The sequence below is a fragment of the Babylonia areolata genome, chromosome 14, assembly GCF_041734735.1.
Source record: "Babylonia areolata isolate BAREFJ2019XMU chromosome 14, ASM4173473v1, whole genome shotgun sequence".
Lineage (NCBI taxonomy): Eukaryota > Metazoa > Mollusca > Gastropoda > Neogastropoda > Buccinidae > Babylonia > Babylonia areolata.
In genome coordinates, this window is record NC_134889.1 from 10319396 (window position 1) to 10339982 (window position 20587).

At 43.9% G+C, this 20587-nt stretch overlaps 1 protein-coding gene across 1 annotated transcript in view; it reads left to right on the top strand.

Moving 5' to 3' along the window:
• LOC143289803 (laminin subunit gamma-1-like) overlaps positions 1-20587 on the top strand; it is a 64860-nt gene that overhangs the window by 25555 nt on the left and 18718 nt on the right. The window contains 15 exon segments of the mRNA XM_076598957.1: positions 411-589; positions 4989-5177; positions 6972-7089; positions 8141-8248; positions 9453-9589; positions 12008-12130; positions 12401-12703; positions 13205-13432; positions 14384-14569; positions 15266-15395; positions 15666-15778; positions 17164-17313; positions 17864-17892; positions 17894-18017; positions 18868-19005. Coding sequence (XP_076455072.1) covers positions 411-589; positions 4989-5177; positions 6972-7089; positions 8141-8248; positions 9453-9589; positions 12008-12130; positions 12401-12703; positions 13205-13432; positions 14384-14569; positions 15266-15395; positions 15666-15778; positions 17164-17313; positions 17864-17892; positions 17894-18017; positions 18868-19005 — 2255 coding nt within the window.

A 20587-nucleotide genomic window follows, 5' to 3' on the forward strand; every position in this document is an offset into this window, starting at 1 on the left:
GGCGCCACTGAGAACTGTTGCAGATGATGGGGCAGTCTACCAAGCAAACAAACAAACAAAAACAGAAAAAGAAAAGTGTGGTGAATGGTTTCAGAGCAATGGTACTGAAACATCGCAGATGATGGGGCAGTCACACACACACACACACACACACACACACACACACACACACACACACACACACACACACACACACAGAGCAGAGTAAAAATGGAAAAGTTGCAGCACGCTCAGCAGTCTCTGAAGTGTGTGTGTGCGTATGCATGCATGTGTGTGTAAGCGTGTGTGTGTGTGTGCGTGCATGCACTTTTGCATATGTACATGTGTGTGTGCAACATGTAACTATGGAATGTGTGTCTGTGCATGTGTGTATGCAAATGTGTTTATGCATGCATGGGACCTGTGTGCAGGTGCAAGTGCAATGGGCACGGCAGCTCGTGTGAGATCGTGCGTGACCAGAACCTGGAGGACCAGTTGGTGTGTCAGTGTGAGCACTTCACCACCGGCCCGGACTGCGCCCAGTGCCTCCCCTTCTACAACGACAGGCCCTGGAACCGCGCCACGGAGCGTGATGCCAACGAGTGCCAGCGTGAGTGACGGGGAGTGTGTTTGTGTGTGTATATATGTGTGTGTGTGGGTGTGTGTCACTGTGTGGGTGTGTGAATGTGTGTGTGTGTGTATGTCATGTGCACTTTGAATGTTAGGAGGAATAGAAGGGACAGGAGGAAGATAAACGGGAGGGGACAGTTAGGGATTGGGGGTGAAGGGGTGGATAGAGGGAACAAGAAGAACAGAGAGAGAGGGAGAGGGGGGACAGGGGGAACAGAGAAACAGGAAGAACAGAGAGACGGGGAAAAGAGAAACAGGAAGAACAGAGAGAGACAGGGGGTAGGGATGGACAGGGGGAACAGAGAAACAGGAAGAACAGAGAGACAGGGGGATAGGGATGGACAGGGGGAACAGAGAAACAGGAAGAACAGAGAGAGACAGGGGGATAGGGATGGACAGGGGGAACAGAGAAACAGGAAGAACAGAGAGAGACAGGGGGTAGGGATGGACAGGGGGAACAGAGAAACAGGAAGAACAGAGAGAGATAGGGGGGCACAGGGGGAACAGAGAAACAGGAAGAACAGAGAGAGACAGGGGGATAGGAATGGACAGGGGGAACAGAGAAACGGGAAGAACAGAGAGAGACAGGGGACTAGGGATGGACAGGGGGAACAGAGAAACGGGAAGAACAGAGAGACAGGGGGATAGGGATGGACAGAGGGAACAGAGAAACAGGAAGAACAGAGAGAGACAGGGGGATAGGGATGGACAGGGGGAACAGAGAAATGGGAAGAACAGAGAGAGACAGGGGGATAGGGATGGACAGGGGGAACAGAGAAACAGGAAGAACAGAGACAGTGGGATAGGGATGGGCAGGGGGAACAGAGAAACAGGAAGAACAGAGAGAGACAGGGGGATAGGGATGGACAGGGGGAACAGAGAAATGGGAAGAACAGAGAGAGACAGGGGGATAGGGATGGACAGGGGGAACAGAGAAACAGGAAGAACAGAGACAGTGGGATAGGGATGGACAGGGGGAACAGAGAAACAGGAAGAACAGAGAGAGACAGGGGGATAGGGATGGACAGGGGGAACAGAGAAACAGGAAGAACAGAGAGAGACAGGGGGATAGGGATGGACAGGGGGAACAGAGAAACAGGAAGAACAGAGAGACAGGGGGGTAGGGGGGCAGAGGGGGAACAGAGAAACAGGAAGAACAGAGAGGGGGATAGGGGGAACAGAGAAACGGGAAGAACAGAGAAACGGGAAGAACAGAGAGAGATAGGGGGGCACAGGGGGAACAGGGAAACAGGAAGAACAGAGAAACAGGAAGAACAGAGAGAGACAGGGGGATAGGGATGGACAGGGGGAACAGAGAAACGGGAAGAACAGAGAGAGACAGGGGGATAGGGATGGACAGGGGGAACAGAGAAACGGGAAGAACAGAGAGAGACAGGGGGATAGGGATGGACAGAGGGAACAGAGAAACAGGAAGAACAGACAGAGACAGGGGGGTAGGGATGGACAGGGGGAACAGAGAAACGGGAAGAACAGAGAGAGATAGGGGGACACAGGGGGAACAGAGAAACAGGAAGAACAGAGAGACAGGGAGATAGGGATGGACAGGGGGAACAGAGAAACAGGAAGAACAGAGAGAGACAGGGGGGTAGGGATGGACAGGGGGAACAGAGAAACAGGAAGAACAGAGAGAGACAGGGGGATAGGGATGGACAGGGGGAACAGAGAAACAGGAAGAACAGAGAGAGACAGTGGGATAGGGATGGACAGGGGGAACAGAGAAACAGGAAGAACAGAGAGAGACAGTGGGATAGGGATGGACAGGGGGAACAGAGAAACAGGAAGAACAGAGAGAGACAGGGGGATAGGGATGGACAGGGGGAACAGAGAAACAGGAAGAACAGAGAGACAGTGGGATAGGGATGGACAGGGGGAACAGAGAAACAGGAAGAACAGAGAGAGACAGGGGGGTAAGGTTGGACAGGGGGAACAGAGAAACAGGAAGAACAGAGAGAGACAGGGGGTAGGGATGGACAGGGGGAACAGAGGAACAGGAAGAATAGAGAGAGACAGTGGGATAGGGATGGACAGGGGGAACAGAGAAACAGGAAGAACAGAGAGAGACAGGGGGTAGGGATGGACAGGGGGAACAGAGGAACAGGAAGAACAGAGAGAGACAGTGGGATAGGGATGGACAGGGGGAACAGAGAAACAGGAAGAACAGAGAGAGACAGTGGGATAGGGATGGACAGGGGGAACAGAGAAACAGGAAGAACAGAGAGAGACAGGGGGGTAGGGATGGACAGGGGGAACAGAGAAACAGGAAGAACAGAGAGAGACAGGGGGATAGGGATGGACAGGGGGAACAGAGAAACAGGAAGAACAGAGAGAGACAGGGGGGTAGGGTTGGACAGGGGGAACAGAGAAACAGGAAGAACAGAGAGAGATAGGGGGGCACAGGGGGAACAGAGAAACGGGAAGAACAGAGAGACAGGGGGTAGGGATGGACATGTTTATTCAGTTTGTATGTGTTTGTGCATGCTTATGCTTGCATAAGACAGAAAAGGAAAGACATATCTGTGTGTGTGTGTGTGTGTGTGTGTGTGTGTGTGTGTGTGCTTGATATGTGTATATGCACATTTTTGTGTACATCAATAATATTAATAGCTGTGCTAGTGTTTTCTGTGCATGCAGACTTGTAATGGAATGAGGCAGAAGGTAAGCTCATCATATATGAACAGACCATCATATTTTCTTTTGGTTCTGTTTTGTTGTTTTTTGTTTTGTTTTTTGGGGTTTGCTTTTTTGTATGATTAAAAGAAAAAGTCGATCTATTATGGTATGGCTGTTAGAATCTTAGATGTGTGTGATTCAAGCTGTTGTTCTATTTTGATGTTTTACATTTTTATGTTTTTATACTTGGAGGAGCTGCATGATTTTGAAAGTTGCTTTCAGCTCTGAATGGAAATTGGAATTGTATGTTCTCAGTAGACTGTTCATGATAATTTCAGATCTGTGTCTGTCCATTATTACTTTCTCTTTTCTCTTTTTAAGTGTTTATTGTTATTTTATTTGTTTACTTCCTTTTTTTTCTTTCTTTTTTTGCCTGTGTAAGACTGTGTGTAGCATTGTGTTGTTGCCTTTCCTCTGCACCTGGTTCATTGTTAACCCGTCTGCCCTGGGGGTAAAAACTGGTCATGCATATGGAAGTCTTTGTGTTGATGCAGGTGAATTCTGAATTTACAGCCCATGAATGAAGATGACGACAACAGTGATTAATCTCTCTCTCTCTCTCTCTCTCTCTCTCTCTCTCTCTCTCTCTTTCAAAGAAAATATTGTAGTCTGTAGGTTTGCTGTTTGACATTGCTGTGAAAGATAAGCTTTTTTTACCTATTATCATCCCCTGTTTTGTGGTCCCTTTTTCACAGTATGTTTTGTATTACAGGAATTCCAGTATTGGATTATTGTTTTTTTTGTATTACTATTAGGAGAAAAAACTGAAACAGTTATTCATCATTTGATTCTTACTTTGATATGGTTTGAAATATAACATTGAAGTCAAGTTTTTTTCAGATGAGTTAATATGGAAGGACAGTGTTGTAGTGATTGTAATTTTGCTTGTTTGTGTTATAGTTTTTTTGTGCACATACTTTTAGAAATTGTTGTTTTGATGTTGTGAGTGATCTGGACAAAGATTTTGAAAATATTTTCCATAACTGAAAGATAGAAATCAGAAATTGTCTATGAACTTTTACCATCCTGTTGACATACCTGCATGTTGACCTTCCTGCCTTAAGTGATTGAACTGTTCAGTGGAAAATACCAGCAGTGTCAGGTTTATACTTAGTTTCCTCTTATGTCCTTGATTATTGCAATGTTAAGTGAATTTTATAGTGTTAATGAGATCGTCTTCCTCTATAGAGTTTAAATATGACTGTCTTTTTCCATTGTGGAATGTAAGTGCAGCAGCTTTCTTCTGTTATAGAGTGTAAGCACAATACTGACTTTTATAAGAGTATTATCATGCTCTTTTCTTTTATCATAAAATGTTAGTGTACTTATTGTCCTTTATTATAGAGTTTTAGTGTGCTAATTTTCCTTTTTGACAGAGTGTTATAGGGATAACATTTCTTTGTTATGGAGAATAAGTAGGATAACCACCCTTCACAGTGGAGTGTTAATGCATTAACACCCCTTCATTTGGAGTGTAGGAGCAATAATGACCCAATATTACAGAGAATTGGACCAGTTACTACCCTGTATTTTGGAGTGCAGGAGCGATAAATGACCCTATATTGCAGAGTGTTAATAGGTTAACATTCCTTTTATCAGAGTTTGAATGGGACAGTAACTCTTTTATTTTGGACTTTGGAGTGTTGTTATGAGTGTAAAATGTTGCAATATCTTTGTTCTTGATGCAGCTTGTGACTGCAACGGACTGTCAGAGCGCTGCTACTTCGACCGTGAACTGTACGAGCAGACAGGGCATGGCGGCCATTGTGAGGGTTGCCGTGACAACACAGCGGGGGCTCACTGTGAGTCGTGTCTGGAGAACCACTACCGCCACATGCCTGAGAACCGATGTGTGGCCTGTGGCTGCAATGAGATTGGTCAGTGCTGGCCTCTTTTTCCTGGTTTATGTAGTTTGTTGAAGTAGGTTAGTGTTGGCGTCCTTTCATTTATTCATTTACAGATGTATTTATTTATTTATTTATTGAGATAGGTCAGTTTTGGCATTTTTTATCTGTTATTTCTTGTGGAGGTTGGTATTGGCGTCATTTTGTTTATATATTTATTTATCTATATGGTTATGTAAGTGTCAGTGTCTTTTTATTCATTTACTGACATGGGTCACATTTATTATTTAATGGGATATGTCAGTGTTGGTATCTTTATTTATCTATTGAAATAGGTTAGTGTTTGCATCTTTTTCTTTATTGAGAAGTCACTATTGGCATCTTTTTTTAATTTTTTTTATTGATTTATTAAAATAGGTTACTGTTGGCATCTTATTAATATTATTTATTCATTGAGATAAGTCACAGTTGGTTTCTTTTTATTCATTTATTGTGATAGGTCACTGTTAGCGTCTTTTTATTAACCCTTTCGCTGCCAGGAAAATAAGATTTAAGTGAAATCTATTTGCCAGGGTTTTTTTTCACAAAAAACGGGTATAAATTTTCAAAAAATTACGTGCTCTTTTTTATTGGAGAAAGACCCATAAAAGTATATATTTTCTGAAAGTTAAATGAATAAAGAGCACAAAACACATGATGTTTTCCCATTTTATATATTTTTAGTTACATGCTGTTGTTTTGAAATCAGTGTTTTGTTTTTTTGTCACATTTTCAACTTGTTCATTACTAACATTAGTCAGGTATTTTGCACTAAAATATCATATTTTCTGGACAAATGGATATCTGCATACACAAAATCATACCAGAACAACCACAATAAAAAAAAAAATTAAAAAGAGATAGATATACAATGCATTGTGACTTCTCCAAGTGATAATGTGGATGAGAGGCCACGCCCCCTCAGTTTCCACCCCCCTCCTCTTCACCCCTCTCACATGGTCACTTTATCCAGTTCTCATCAGACCACGTTGGCTGAGTGCCAAGAAAATCGCTCACACTGTCCTGCTAATAAAAATTCAGTCACTTTCTGTTGTCAGCTTAGGTTTGCACAGCCGGCATCACTCACTGATAGTCATATCTTGGCCACTCTCTTGATTGCTCCCTTTATTTTCTGTCAAATCGTCCTATAAATGTTCATCACTGTCTTCTTCGAGTTTACACTTCAATTCTTTCTGAGCATCAGCAAAAGAAAGCAATCTTGATTGATTTAGTTCGCTACGATCGCATGTCTTGAGCACGGCGTCAGTCCGACATTTTGTTGAGCGAGCGAGGAGAGGAGCCAGGCAAACACTGGGACAGTAACCCAACCAAAACGTTCAAATAAAGGACTGCCTCATGATGTAGATGGGTTTTCTAGCTATGAATAGAATCCAGGAAGATTCCCCAAGCTAAGGCTACCAGCATTTTTGTCAACGAACTGAATGCAAAGCAGGGAATAGTCAGAATATTTCGATGACGAGTTATCTCGTCATTGTGGCAGCGAAGCGTACATGCTTGCCATGACGAGTTATCTTGTCATATTGGCAGTCTAGGGGTTAAATTGAGATATGTCGTTGTTGGCGGTTTTTTTGTTTAATTATTGAGATAGGTGACCATTGGTGTCTTATCTATTTATTCATTAATTCATTTATTGTTGGTGTTATTCATTTACTTACTGAGATAGATCAGTATTAGCATCTTATTGTTTATTTATTTATTCACTGAAGTAGGTCAGTGTTGTCATTTATTCATTCATTTATTGAGACAGGTGTTCATGTTTGTGGACAGGTTCGGAGACGCTGCAGTGTGACGATCAGGGTCAGTGCCGGTGCAAGCCCGGTGTTGGTGGTCAGCGGTGTGACCGGTGTCTGCCCAACTACTTTGACTTCAGCAACACTGGTTGTCAGTGAGTGGACTGGTGTTCTCTCCTCTGTTGAAATTGATTTTGTGAGAGTCATTCTGTTGCAAAATCATAGTTGAGTCAACTTGGTTCTGTTGTGTGTGTGTGCATGATTCCTCATTTTGGTTGGTGTTATGTGTTTTATAGATTTGTGTGTGTGTGTGTGGTTCCTCATTTTGGTTGGTGTTATGTGTTTTATAGATTTGTGTGTGTGTGTGTGGTTCCTCATTTTCAGTGGTGCTTTGTGATTGTAGGCTGTGTGTGTGTGTGTGTGTGCGGTTCTTCATTTTCGTTGGTGTTTTTTAAGTTACAAGCTGTGTGTGTGTGTGGTTCCTTTTTGTTGTTGATGTTTTATGAGTTATAGGCTGTGTATGTGCATTTGGGTACTCGTTTCCGTTCGTGTTTGTGAGTTATGGGCTCTGTGTATGTGGTTTTGTGTGTTAAACACTGTGTTTTTATCATACCTTATTGTTGATAGTGTTTTGTGTGTTAAACACTGTGTTTGTGTCATACCTTATTGTTGATAGTGTTTTGTGTCATGTTTCAGATCATGTTTGTGGGTTGTTCATCGTCATAGGTGTATTGTGCATGACAGGCTGTGTGTGTATGGTTCCCCTTTGTTGAAAGTGCTTTGTGTGTTGCAGACCATGTGTGTATAGTACCTCACCATCAGTGGTATGTTGTTTGTTTCAGGCCGTGTTCCTGTGTGCTTCTTCCTTGTTGGTGGTGTTTTATGATCATGTGTTTGTTGTTGCTCATTGATGTTTTTTTGTGTTCAAGGTCATGTGTGTTTGTGTGATTCTTCATTGTCAGTGGTGTATTGTGTGTTACAGGCTGTGTGTATCACTACTTATTGTTGATGTTGTTTTGTATGTTATTGGCCATGTGTATGCAGATGAAGGAATGTTAACCTTTATTTTACACTAATTGATGTGTGCGCTTTGATAAACCTAGTTGTGTTCATGATTATGTTTTCTGAAATCCTCGATGCCCCAAAGGGGTCAGATGTTTACTGGGTCTTGGTTCTTCATTGTTGGTGGTGTGCTGTGTATTTCAGGCCGTGTGCATGTGTGGTGGCGGGCAGTGTGAACAACGAGCCTCGCTGTGACTCCCTGACTGGGGAGTGTGAGTGTAAGGAGAACGTGGAGGGACGTCGCTGTGACAGGTGCAGTGTGTGTCTGTGTCTCTCTCTGTCTGTTTCTGTGTCTTTTGTGTGTGTGTGTGTTTGTGTCTGATTTGTATTTTGTATTTGTATTTCATTTTATCACAACAGATTTCTCTGTGTGAAATTCGGGCTGCTCTCCCCAGATAGAGTGCGCCACTACACCACAGCGCCACCCTTTTTTTTTTTCCTGCGTGCAGTTTTATTTGTGTGTGTGTGTGTGCGTTTGTGTCTGATGTGTGTGTGTGTGTGTGTGTGTGTGTGTGTGTGTGTGTTTGCATGTCTCTGTATGTGTGTGTGTGTCTGGTGTGTCTATGTCTGTGTCTTGTGTATGTGTGTGTTTCTGTCTTTGTGTGTCTTGTATATGTGTGTGTTTCTGTCTTTGTGTGTCTTGTGTGTGTGTCTGTGTCTGTGTGTTTGACTTGTGTGAACACAGTGTATGTCATCATGATTGTGTTTGTACAAAATGCAGAATACTTTTATCATCTCCAATAAGAAAAATTAATTTACGGTGTAAAAGATATCAACAATACATGAGAATCAGTCATTCATTATGTACGCCTAAAAGACACAAAATACTTAAATGGGTGCTTTGAGTAAACCACACATGCAATAATCAGAGCCATTCACATGTGATAGACTATAGTTTGTCAAAAGATAGGCAAAAAATATGTTGCTATTATCAAGCAAACATCACTAGCAATATGCCTTTCAGCAGTATTTTGAATTGATTCATTTTGCACAGAGCCTGAGCACTGAGGTTTGTATATTGTACTGTGATTCTTCTTGCTGGGCTAAAAAGGGTTAACTTTAATGCATGAGTAACAAACCAGAGTACTTGCATTTGATGTTAAAACACACAGGCTGATATGTATATTATATATGTTTGTATGTAATTACAGGAATTCTTATCAATTAAAAAGTCTTGGGGACTCTTGCCTTATTTATAGTGGAGGCCAGACTACATTCAGTTACTCTAATATTGCACATTCTGATCCAGTCTGAACTGCTATACAATGCACAGTCAGATTAAAAACAAACTATTTTTTTTATTCTTTTTATGTGTTTGTTCTTGTAGAGAATTTTAGAACAGCCCAAGGTTTTATTCCAATAACACACACCCACACCCCCTTCCCCCTAGACACACCCCCTTTCTCCACACACTACTCTTGGCCCTGACTGTCAGTGATGTGTGTTAAACGTGCAGACCCAAGCCAGGTTACTTTGGGCTGAGTAAGGTCAACCCCTATGGAGCCCTGGCCTGCTTCTGCTACGGTCACTCCTCCGTCTGCTCCAGTGCCACTGGCTACTATGGCCGCAACATCAGCACCCTCTTTGACACAGGTGGGTGGAAGTGTGGGTACAGATCATGGGTGGATGGGTACAGATCATGGGTGGATGGGTACAGATTGATACCCTGTTTGAGACAGGTGGGAGGGTACAGATTATAGGTGGATGGGTACAGATCATGGGTGGATGGGTACAGATCATAGGTGGATGGGTACAGATCATGGGTGGATGGGTACAGATCAATACTCTGAGACAGGTGGTGGGTACAGATTGATACCCTGTTTGAGACAGGTGGGTGGGTACAGATCATGGGTGGATGGGTACAGATCATGGGTAGATGGGTACAGATTGATACCCTGTTTGAGACAGGTGGTGGGTACAGATTGATACCCTGTTTGAGACAGGTGGGTGGGTACAGATCATGGGTAGATGGGTACAGATTGATACATGTACCATGTTTGAGACAGGTGGGAGGGTACAGATCATGGGTGGATGGGTACAGATCATGGGTGGATGGGTAAAGATCATAGGTGGATGGGTACAGATCATGGGTGGATGGGTACAGATCATGGGTGGATGGGTACAGATCAATACTCTGTTTGAGACAGGTGGGTGGGTACAGACTGATACCCTGTTTGAGACAGATGGATGGGTACAGATTGTGTGTGGATGGGTACAGATTGATACTGTTTGAGACGGGTGGGTGGGTACAGATTGTGGGTTGATGGGTACAGATTGTGTGTGGATGGGTACAGATTGATACTGTTTGAGACAGGTGGGTGGGTACAGATTGTGGGTGGATGGGTACAGATTGTGTGTGGATGGGTACAGATTGATACTGTTTGAGACAGGTGGGTGGGTACAGATTGATACTGTTTGAGACAGGTGGGTGGGTACAGATTGATACTGTTTGAGACAGGTGGGTGGGTACAGATTGATACTGTTTGAGACAGGTGGGTGGGTACAGATAGTGGGTGGATGGGTACAGATTGATACTGTTTGAGACAGGTAGGTGGGTACAGATTGTGGGTGGATGGGTACAGATTGATACTGTTTGAGACAGGTGGGTGGGTACAGATTGATACTGTTTGAGACAGGTGGGTGGGTACAGATTGATACTGTTTGAGACAGGTGGGTGGGTACAGATAGTGGGTGGATGGGTACAGATTGATACTGTTTGAGACAGGTGGGTGGGTACAGATTGATACTGTTTGAGACAGGTGGGTGGGTACAGATTGATACTGTTTGAGACAGGTGGGTGGGTACAGATTGTGGGTGGATGGGTACAGATTGATACTGTTTGAGACAGGTGGGTGGGTACAGATTGATACTGTTTGAGACAGGTGGGTGGGTACAGATTGATACTGTTTGAGACAGGTGGGTGGGTACAGATTGTGGGTGGATGGGTACAGATTGATACTGTTTGAGACAGGTGGGTGGGTACAGATTGTGGGTGGATGGGTACAAGTTGATACTGTTTGAGACAGGTGGGTGGGTATGGATCGGGCTGTGAATGTGTTGGTTGGTCACTGATTTAACCTCTATTCACAAAATTGATTTTAGACAGGGAAAAAATGTGCACATACTGCGCATGTGTGTGTTTGTGTATGAGTACATGCTCGATATGTAAAGAGAAATTCAGAGTGGGCAAGGAAGTTTGGGGGATGGAAACTTGAATTGTCAACTGAGCCTGAAATCACTGATTAATTAAAACAGTATCTAATGTCAGATGTTTATAGGTGCCATTGTCAGTGGATGTTTCTTGGTGGTGTATGTTAGTTTTTGTTGCCTTGGTATTATTTATGTCTGTGAAAGTCAGCTGCTTACATCCATTATGAGCTGATATGAACTCCCAGTTAAAGCCAAAAAAAGCTGCAAAACCATTGTGAGTAGATACAAACTTTTAAAATAGACTGATCAGCTTTGAGCAGATACAGTCTCTCACCTGTTGAGTCACATACCCTGACCACTGCACACAGAATGAATACAAAGTGGGATGTATTTGTGTATTGGGAATAGGTTTTAAGTATTTTGATATAAGTGTTAGCGATATGATATCAGCATCACTTATTTATTCATTTTTATTTGTTATTTTGCCTTGCACAGAATGTTATATTTTCTCTTGGAAATCATCAATCCAACATTTCCAGCCTATATCACACATATGTCAGTGTCTGCATCATTTATGTATCATGATTTACAATGTATATGATGAGTGTTGTGTATTGATGGTTTTTGTGTATATGAATAAACATAAATTAGTGTTTGGTGGGATGTCTGTGCAGGGTTAAACATTCAAGTTTTCATTTTAGTGTTTAAATACATATTTTGCATGTCGCTTTGTACATTATACAGCACAGTTGAGCATGTTTTACATGGAAAGGTGCTGTATGAATTATAGTTTAATGATGATGATGATGAAGGTGATGATGATGGTGATGGTGATGAGGATGATGATGATGGGGTGTGCAGGCAATGAGCGATGGACAGCAGTGTCACGCAGTGGGGAGGTTGTGGAGACCCAGTACAATGGGATCACGGGGAAACTGGGCGTCAGCGCCCCTTCCATGGAGGTCATCTACTTCAATGCTCCAGGTGACAGGGCTCTGTGTGTTTGTTGGTGGTTCTGTGTGTGTGTTAGTGTAGGTGTAGTTATGCCCAATGTGTGTGTGTGTGTGTGTTTCTGTATATGTATATATGTGTGTGTGTGTGGATGTGAATGTGTATATGCAGCATGTAACTATATGATCTGTTTGTGTTTGTGTGCTCTTTTATGTGTTTTGTTTCTGACTGATGCATTATTGTAGAGCGCTTTGAGATGTTCAAAAGCTTTATCTAAACATATTATATATACGATCCCAACAGACCATTACCTGGGTGACCAGAGATTCAGCTACAACCAGTTCCTGAACTTTGAACTGCGCATCGGGGAGGAGAACGCACGGCCCTCTGTGGTGGATGTGATTGTGGAGAGCGGTGACCAGCGCATCGCCCTCCACATCTTCGCCCAGGGCAACCCCGTGCCCGGCGTGGCCTCCCAGAGCTTCAGCTTCCGGCTGCACGAGGACCCGCAGTTCCAGTGGACCCCGCGCCTCAAGCCACTGGAGTTCATCAGCATCCTGGCCAACATCACCGCCATCAAGATCAGAGGCACCTACAACCCTGAAGGTGAGGGGGGTGCAGGTGGGGAAAGGTCTCTGGGGAAGGTTTGTCACACTGTGCAGGAGGGATTTGAGACATTTGAGGGTAAAGGAGAGTGTTCTGAGTCATTTGAGGGTAAAGGAGAGAGACCTAAGGTGGTTGAGGGAAGGCAGTGAGATCTCAGACATTTGAGGGTAAGGCAAAGAGATTTGAGACATTTTTAGGTAAGGCACAGAGATATGAGACATTTTTAGGTAAGGCACAGAGATTTGAGACATTTTTAGGTAAGGCACAGAGATATGAGACATTTTTAGGTAAGGCAGAGAGATTTGAGACATCTGAGGGTAAAACAGGGATCTGACTCCAAAAGAATGTTCCTCTATGGAATTTCAAGAAAATTGTAAATGCCCTGTTGAACAGTCCTCCTCCCCCCATACCTCCTACTGTCCTTCCCCCCCACACCCCTCTTCCTCCCCAGCATCTGTTCCATGCTGTATGTTGACATTAACTGCTATGTTGGTGCTACAGGCGTGGGCTTTGTGGATAACATTCACCTGGGCACGGCACGTCAAGGGTTCAGCGACGGCTTGGAGGCCCAGTGGGTAGAGCAATGCACATGCCCTGATGGATACATCGGTCAGTTCTGTGAGTCGTGCGCCCCGGGATACCGTCGGGACGTCATCAACGGAGGGCCCTTCGCCCGCTGTGTGCCCTGCGAGTGTAACAGTCACTCTGACATCTGTGACGTCAACACTGGTGAGTTCATCAACACTGTGATATTGTAGTCTTCTGGAACTGTGTAACTGCTCTGTCTTGCTCATGGTGACAGAGTTAAGTCACCAAGGTAACCTCTAATCCCCTGGATGCAAATATTATTGAAGAGTTCTTCTGGTATCATGGTCTACATTGAAGAGTCATTTTTTCTTTTTTCTTTTTTTTTAATTTTTATTTTTTACCCTTTTTTGTGTCTTTTCTGTGATCAACGACGGCTCGGAGGCCCAGTGGGTAGAGCAGTGCACGTGCCCTGAGGGTTCAACCAGAACTTTAAAACGCGATTGAAATTTGTTTTCATTTTTGAAATATTGCAAAAACCTGCAAATAAGCCCACCACAAAGGTTGGATCAAAATAACTTGAAGGAAGAAGAAGAATGGGCTTTGTGACTGCTGATAGTGAACAGGCAACAGAAGGAAGAAGGCCTGTCCTGTCTGGTTATACTTTGGAAATGGTGGTTGTGAGAATAAGACCTGCAGGCTTGGGGGACGTTTGTTTTTTGTACCTTGAAACTTTTTGAATATCTAAAGCTCATGCATACACTTACACTTAATACACACACTCATAAACACTCACCCCCACAGATACACACACACAAACGTGCAATGTTTCTCTCATTCTCTCTGTCACTCAGTCACTATTCTTCTCTCTCTCCCTCTCACAGTGTGTATAAAGCGCTCAAGAGGTGAAGTGTATATGCCTCATAATTAAGGGGCTATGGTCTAAATAAATAAATCATCTCAGTCTCTCTCTCCCTCTCTCAAGCGCTCTCACGTACCGAGCACATGCACACATACACACACAGAGAGAAACAAACACAGACACGCCCACACACACACACACACACACACACACAAACACAAACACAAACACTCACCAGTCACACACACACCCATTGTAGCATGCCACTAACCCAGTCTGTGACCTCTGTTCAGGTCGCTGTATCTGCGAGCACAACACAGAGGGCAACAACTGCGAGCGGTGTGCCCGTGGTTTCTATGGCGACCCCACCCAGGGCACCCCTGAGGACTGCAAGCCATGCCCCTGCCCCAACAACGGGCCCTGTGTGCAGCTTCCCAACAGTGACGTTGTCTGTACCGAGTGTGAGGAGGGCTATGGAGGTGAGTGTGTGTGTGTGTGTAGTATCTGTCATCTATTTTATGTCTTTCTACTTTAAGTGATATTTTGCAGGTGGGGGTGGAGGGAGGGGGGGGGGTGCGTGTGTGGGTGTAAGTGTGTGGGCGGGTGTGAGTGGGTATGTGTAGGTGTGTGTATGTGTGGGTGAGTATGAGTATGGTAGTCAGCGTGTGGGTATTGATGTGGGCGTGAGTGTGTGTGTTGCCGCAGCCTTCAGTATTGTGTTTTTCCACTATAAGTGATATTTTGGGGAATTCGGGGGGGGGTGTGGGGGGGGGGGGGACTGTGCGCTTGTCTGTGTGTGAGCATTCATGCTTGGCTCTGTGTGTGTGTGTGAATGTGTGTGTGTGTGTTTTGTGTTAATTATTTGTTTCTTTTCCAAACTCAGTGAATTTCCATCTTGGTGTTTGTTGTTGTCCCTGCATATGTTTTGGACATTCAGATATCTCAGGGAATACATGTTTGATGCTTCTAATCAAATTTACTGTCCTAAGTAAAGTAATTTAGCTTCTCGGACCCAGGAAGACAATTTTCAAATGAACATGCTTGGAGTCATAGATAAAAGGGACAATAAGCGTTCTCCTTGTTTCTGAATTGTTTGGTACTACTGTGATAGAAGGGAATTAAGTGTTCTTGTTTCTGAATTGTTTGGTATCACTGTGATGCTGCTTTTTTGCCAGGAAATCTGTGCGACATTTGCCTGGACGGTTATTCGGGTGACCCTGCTGGGAACCACGGCAGCCCACGACCTTGCGAGCGCTGCAGCTGCAATGGGAACATCGACCCCAATGCTGTCGGCAACTGTGACCCGTAAGTGAGAGGAACTGTCTTCCTCTGCAGACTCTCCATGTTGGACTCTACACGCTCCACACCAAACAATACATATACAATCGTGATTAAAAGCATACAGCAGCACATTAAAACATAAATAGAAAAGCAACTGAAAACATAAGTCTGTTATATACCAGGATAGTGCTCCAAGTTTAAGGCTTGGTAGAATGGGTAGTTAGCAGTAGGGGTTGTGTATCATTGTGAAAAGAAACCGTACATGCTGAGTGCATGGTGTTGCTGAATGTGCAGGGTAACCGGAGAGTGTCTCAAGTGTATCTACAACACAGGTGGTTTCTACTGTGAGAAATGTCTGCCCAGTTTCTTTGGTGATGCACTGGCTGAACCCAAGGGACAGTGTCAAGGTAATGTTCCTGTGTGGTGTCTTGGGGGGGGGGGGGGGGGGGGGGAGGTCCACAGATGGTTTTTCTGTTTTTTGTTGTTGTTGTGATTGGTGTTGCTCTTGTTTTTTGTTTTCTTTTTTTGTTATAGTATGAACAATGATGTTTGAGTTGCTTTTTTTAAAGGCATTGATTTTCATCGTGTTGTGGTTAAGTACAAGTTGTCTAAAGGTGTTAGTTTTCATTGTGTTTTGGTCATGTACAGGTTTTCCACAGGCATTAGTTTTCATTCTGTTGTGGTTAAGAAGTACAAGTCATCAGTGTTTCAGACTCTGTATGCATGCACGTTTGCACATGTGCACACACCTCCTTTCTTGTGTCTTTGTGAGGGTCAAGGTTTGTCATTCCTGTTTCAGCACCCCCCACCCCTACATTCCACCCTGACCTATTTTCCCCTCAGTACCTTTCTTACAGCTGTGGTTTGTGTTTCAGCACCCCCCACCCCCACATTCCACCCTGACCTATTTTCCCCTCAGTACCTTTCTTACAGCTGTGGTTTGTGTTTCAGCACCCCCCACCCCCACATTCCACCCTGACCTATTTTCCCCTCAGTACCTTTCTTACAGCTGTGGTTTGTGTTTCAGCACCCCCACCCCTACATTCCACCCTGACCTATTTTCCCCTCAGTACCTTTCTTACAGCTGTGGTTTGTGTTTCAGCACCCCCACCCCTACATTCCACCCTGACCTATTTTCCCCTCAGTACCTTTCTTACAGCTGTGGTTTGTGTTTCAGCACCCCCACCCCTACATTCCACCCTGACCTATTTTCCCCTCAGTACCTTTCTTACAGCTGTGGTTTGTGTTTCAGCACCCCCACCCCTACATTCCACCCTGACCTATTTTCCCCTCAGTACCTTTCTTACAGCTGTGGTTTGTGTTTCAGCACCCCCCACCCCCACATTCCACCCTGACCTATTTTCCCCTCAGTACCTTTCTTACAGCTGTGGTTTGTGTTTCAGCCCCTCCAGCCCTACATTCCACCCTGACCTATTTTCCCCTCAGTACCTTTCTTACAGCTGTGGTTTGTGTTTCAGCCCCTCCAGCCCTACATTCCACCCTGACCTATTTTCCCCTCAGTACCTTTCTTACAGCTGTGGTTTGTGTTTCAGCCCCTCCAGCCCCTTACACCCCCAGTTTTCCTCACACATTCCCCCTCCAGCATCCCCTGCCCACATCCCCATTTTTCTTGCCACACCTCCACACCCTTCCATCTTTCCCCTCTATCTCTTTGAGGGCTGCAGTTTGTCAAGTTTGTGTTATAGCACCCCCTCCCCCCCCCCCATCCCCCCCCCCTGTCCCACACACACCCTCTCTGTTGTGATTGTGACAGTCGTGGTTGGTGTTTCAGCGTGTAACTGCTACCCGACGGGCACCATCATACAGCCAGGTGTGCTGGGCTGTGACCCGGTCAGTGGCAAGTGTGCCTGTCTGCCCAACGTGGGGGGGCGTCAGTGCAGCCGCTGTGACCCCGGCTACTGGAACTTGGAGAGTGGCAATGGTGAGGCCTTATTTTCGTTCATTGCTTGGCTTTGTCATTTCTGTTTTATAACAGAATTTTTAAAAGATTCAAGGTAAATGAAGAAAAAGTAAAATTGGAACACATTTCTGATCAAACAAAATCTGAGTCGCTGCCCTTGGACCAAGCAATTTTTACTACAGCAGTGAACACTACAGGTTGTGCTGTGTTAAAAGCATAATTTGCTCTAAATTTGAACATATTTTCAAATACTACATTCACAGGAAGCTCAGAAAAAAATTTTCCCCTGACACTTTTGGGTGGTGAAGTCGTACCTGTGTCAGTTGTCAACTGCAACAGCCAAAACCAAAAATAAAAATCACAAACAGCAATTGAAAAAAAAAGATTTTATATATTTTTTATGGTCCTCAGACAAAATTTCACAAGAACAACAATTTGTCGGTTACAGTCAGTAATGTGCCAACATTGGAATTTTCTTGGCAACATTGCAGTAGTTAAGGAAGATATTTTGTTTAAAACGTTCATGGTTTGGTGGTTCTTTCACTGATGGTGTTACCTGTGTGTCGGGCAGGATGCGAACCCTGTGACTGTCACCGCACGGGGCTCCACCAACTACACCTGTAACGAGAAGGGAGGTGACTGCCAGTGCAAGCCAGGTGTGACGGGGCGACGCTGCGACACCTGTCAGCCATTCTTCTTCGGCTTCTCCGAGACCGGATGCCAAGGTGAGCTGATGTGTGTGCATGCTGGCAGGTAGACAGAGGGACAGGTGAGTGAGTGAGAGAGAGAGGATAGGGATGTGTAGAGGATAGGGATATTGTTGTGTCGATATTATTTTTGTGATTGATTTTATTGTGTCAATATTATTGTTGTGTGATTGATTTTATCTGTGTTGAGTCGATGCTATTGTTGTGTGATTGATTTTATTGTGTCAATATTATTGTTGTGTGATTGATTTTATTGTGTCAGTATTATTGTTGTGTGATTGATTTTATCTGTGTTGAGTCAATGTTATTGTTGTGTGATGGATTTTATCTGTGTTGATGTTATTATTGTGTGATTGATTTTATCTGTGTTGATGTTACTGTTGTGTGATTGATTTTATCTGTGTTGATGTTATTGTTGTGTGATTGATTTTATCTGTGTTGATGTTATTGTTGTGTGATTGATTTTATCTGTGTTGATGTTATTGTTGTGTGGTTGATTTTATCTGTGTTGATGTTATAATTGTGTGATTAATCTTAGTTGGATCACTTTTGGTGATATTAGAATTGCACATACTACTACACGTTGCACAATATAAAGATGATTATTTCTGAGACTGTTGATTATAGGAATGTAACGTATGCACTGTTATCTTCAGTAGTGCGGTTGGTATGACTGAACTGAGACTACAAGCATGGTTGTTTTTTTTCAGTATGTTTTTCTGGAAATTTTCTCAGTAAATGGAATAGCAGAATATGTCAGCAGTGAAAGGATTAACTTAAACTTGTTGAGTTGACGTCTCTCAAACTACATGCTGCTTTTCTTTTCCATCATGACAAGTAACATTCCTGTGTCACTTGCCTGTTGCAGCCTGTAACTGTGACCCCATTGGCTCGCTGGACCTGCAGTGTGACCAGTACGGTTACTGCCCCTGTCGGCCCAATGTGGACGGGCGACGCTGCGACCGGTGTCAGGAGAACAAATACAACATGTCCGCCGGCTGTCTGGGTAAGTACAGAGTCAGGATCAGAATCACTTTGTTGTTGCAGTTAGGGAATTTTTAAGAGTAGTGTGCAGAAATAGTAAAAGTTGGAATGCAACATTTTACAAACACACATAACAACAAAGTAGATGTGATCGCAATAGAAACATCACCTTTCCACTTTTTAAAACACATACAACAAAAGTGAGCATTCTAACGAATATGGAGAAAAGATACAAAACATACTTTTATTTACCAGGGTAATGAGATAAGCAAAAATGATTAATCGAAGAAGAGAAAAAGGTAGGATGACAGGTACAAGAGCTGATGAATAAAGTATTTCAGTCTGAGGATCCTGAGTTTGAATTCTGGTTAAAGTGCTTGGTGGGTTACTGATAAGATATTTTCCTATCTCCCATCTCAGCATTTGTACAGACCTGCTAGTGCCCCAAATCCCTTTGTGTGTATATGCATGCAGAAGGTAAAATGAGCTTGTGAAAGAACCTGTAACCCATGTCAGCATGTCAGACATGTGTTGGTTATGGAAACAACATACCCAGAATGCACACTCCTGAAAACTGAGTATTGTTGCATACATGGCAAGGTAAATCAGTCTCAAATGTAAAAGTCCACATGCACACATGAGTGAATGAAGGAATTGCAGCCCAAGTTTGCAGAAGAAGATTTGTAGGGTGGACACCGACTGTTGAGACAGTCGTTGGAGGAAGAGGAAGGTGTGTGCTTATGTTGTAGTTTCAGTTTCTCAAGGAGGCGCCACTGCGTTTGGACAAATCCATATATGCAACACCACATCTGCAAGGCAGGTACCTGACAGTAGCAAAACATCACACTAGTCATGCCTTGATTGCATGCATGAACATTTGTGCACCGATCAGAGTGGATTTCTTGTAAAGAATTTTGCCAGAGGGCGGCACTTTTGTTGCCATGGGTTCTTTTTCAGTGTGCCAAGTACACGCAGCACATGGGACCTTGGTTTATCGTCTCATCCAAATGACCAGATGCTCAGTTTGATTTTCCAGTCAAACTTAGGAGAGAGGGTGAGAGTGGGAATCAAACTCACACCCTGACAGACACTGTATTGGCAGATGAGTGTCTTACCCATTCTGCCACCTTCCTCCTACACAGTCAGACACAAGTGGAAAGCACGGTGTCATTTAGTTGGTTTATTTGTATTTAGATAGTTTATCTACATTGAGTTGGTTTAAAGTTGAAGAAGAATTCCTTCATTTGCATTCAGTTGGTTTGTTTGACAATGTTTTCAGTCCTTAACATTACAGCCCCTTGCACAGTTACCTTGAGCTCTAGACACTTTAAAACTTAATTGAATAATTTGTTTTGTGCCCCCCCCCCCCATCTCACCACCCCCTACCCCCTCAAAACCCTTCCATTCATACCCCCAAACCCTGCCTTCACACCTGTGTACTTTCACCAGCCCCCCCTCTCCTTCCTCTCTAAACACCAACTGGCCGTGCAGAGAGACTGACTGGCCAGAGAGTGAGTGGTCTTGGCACTGCTGTAGCTTCCCCTGTGAGATGATGATGATAGGGAAACAAGTGGAGAAAGTTGATAAAACTGTAGGTTTTAAAG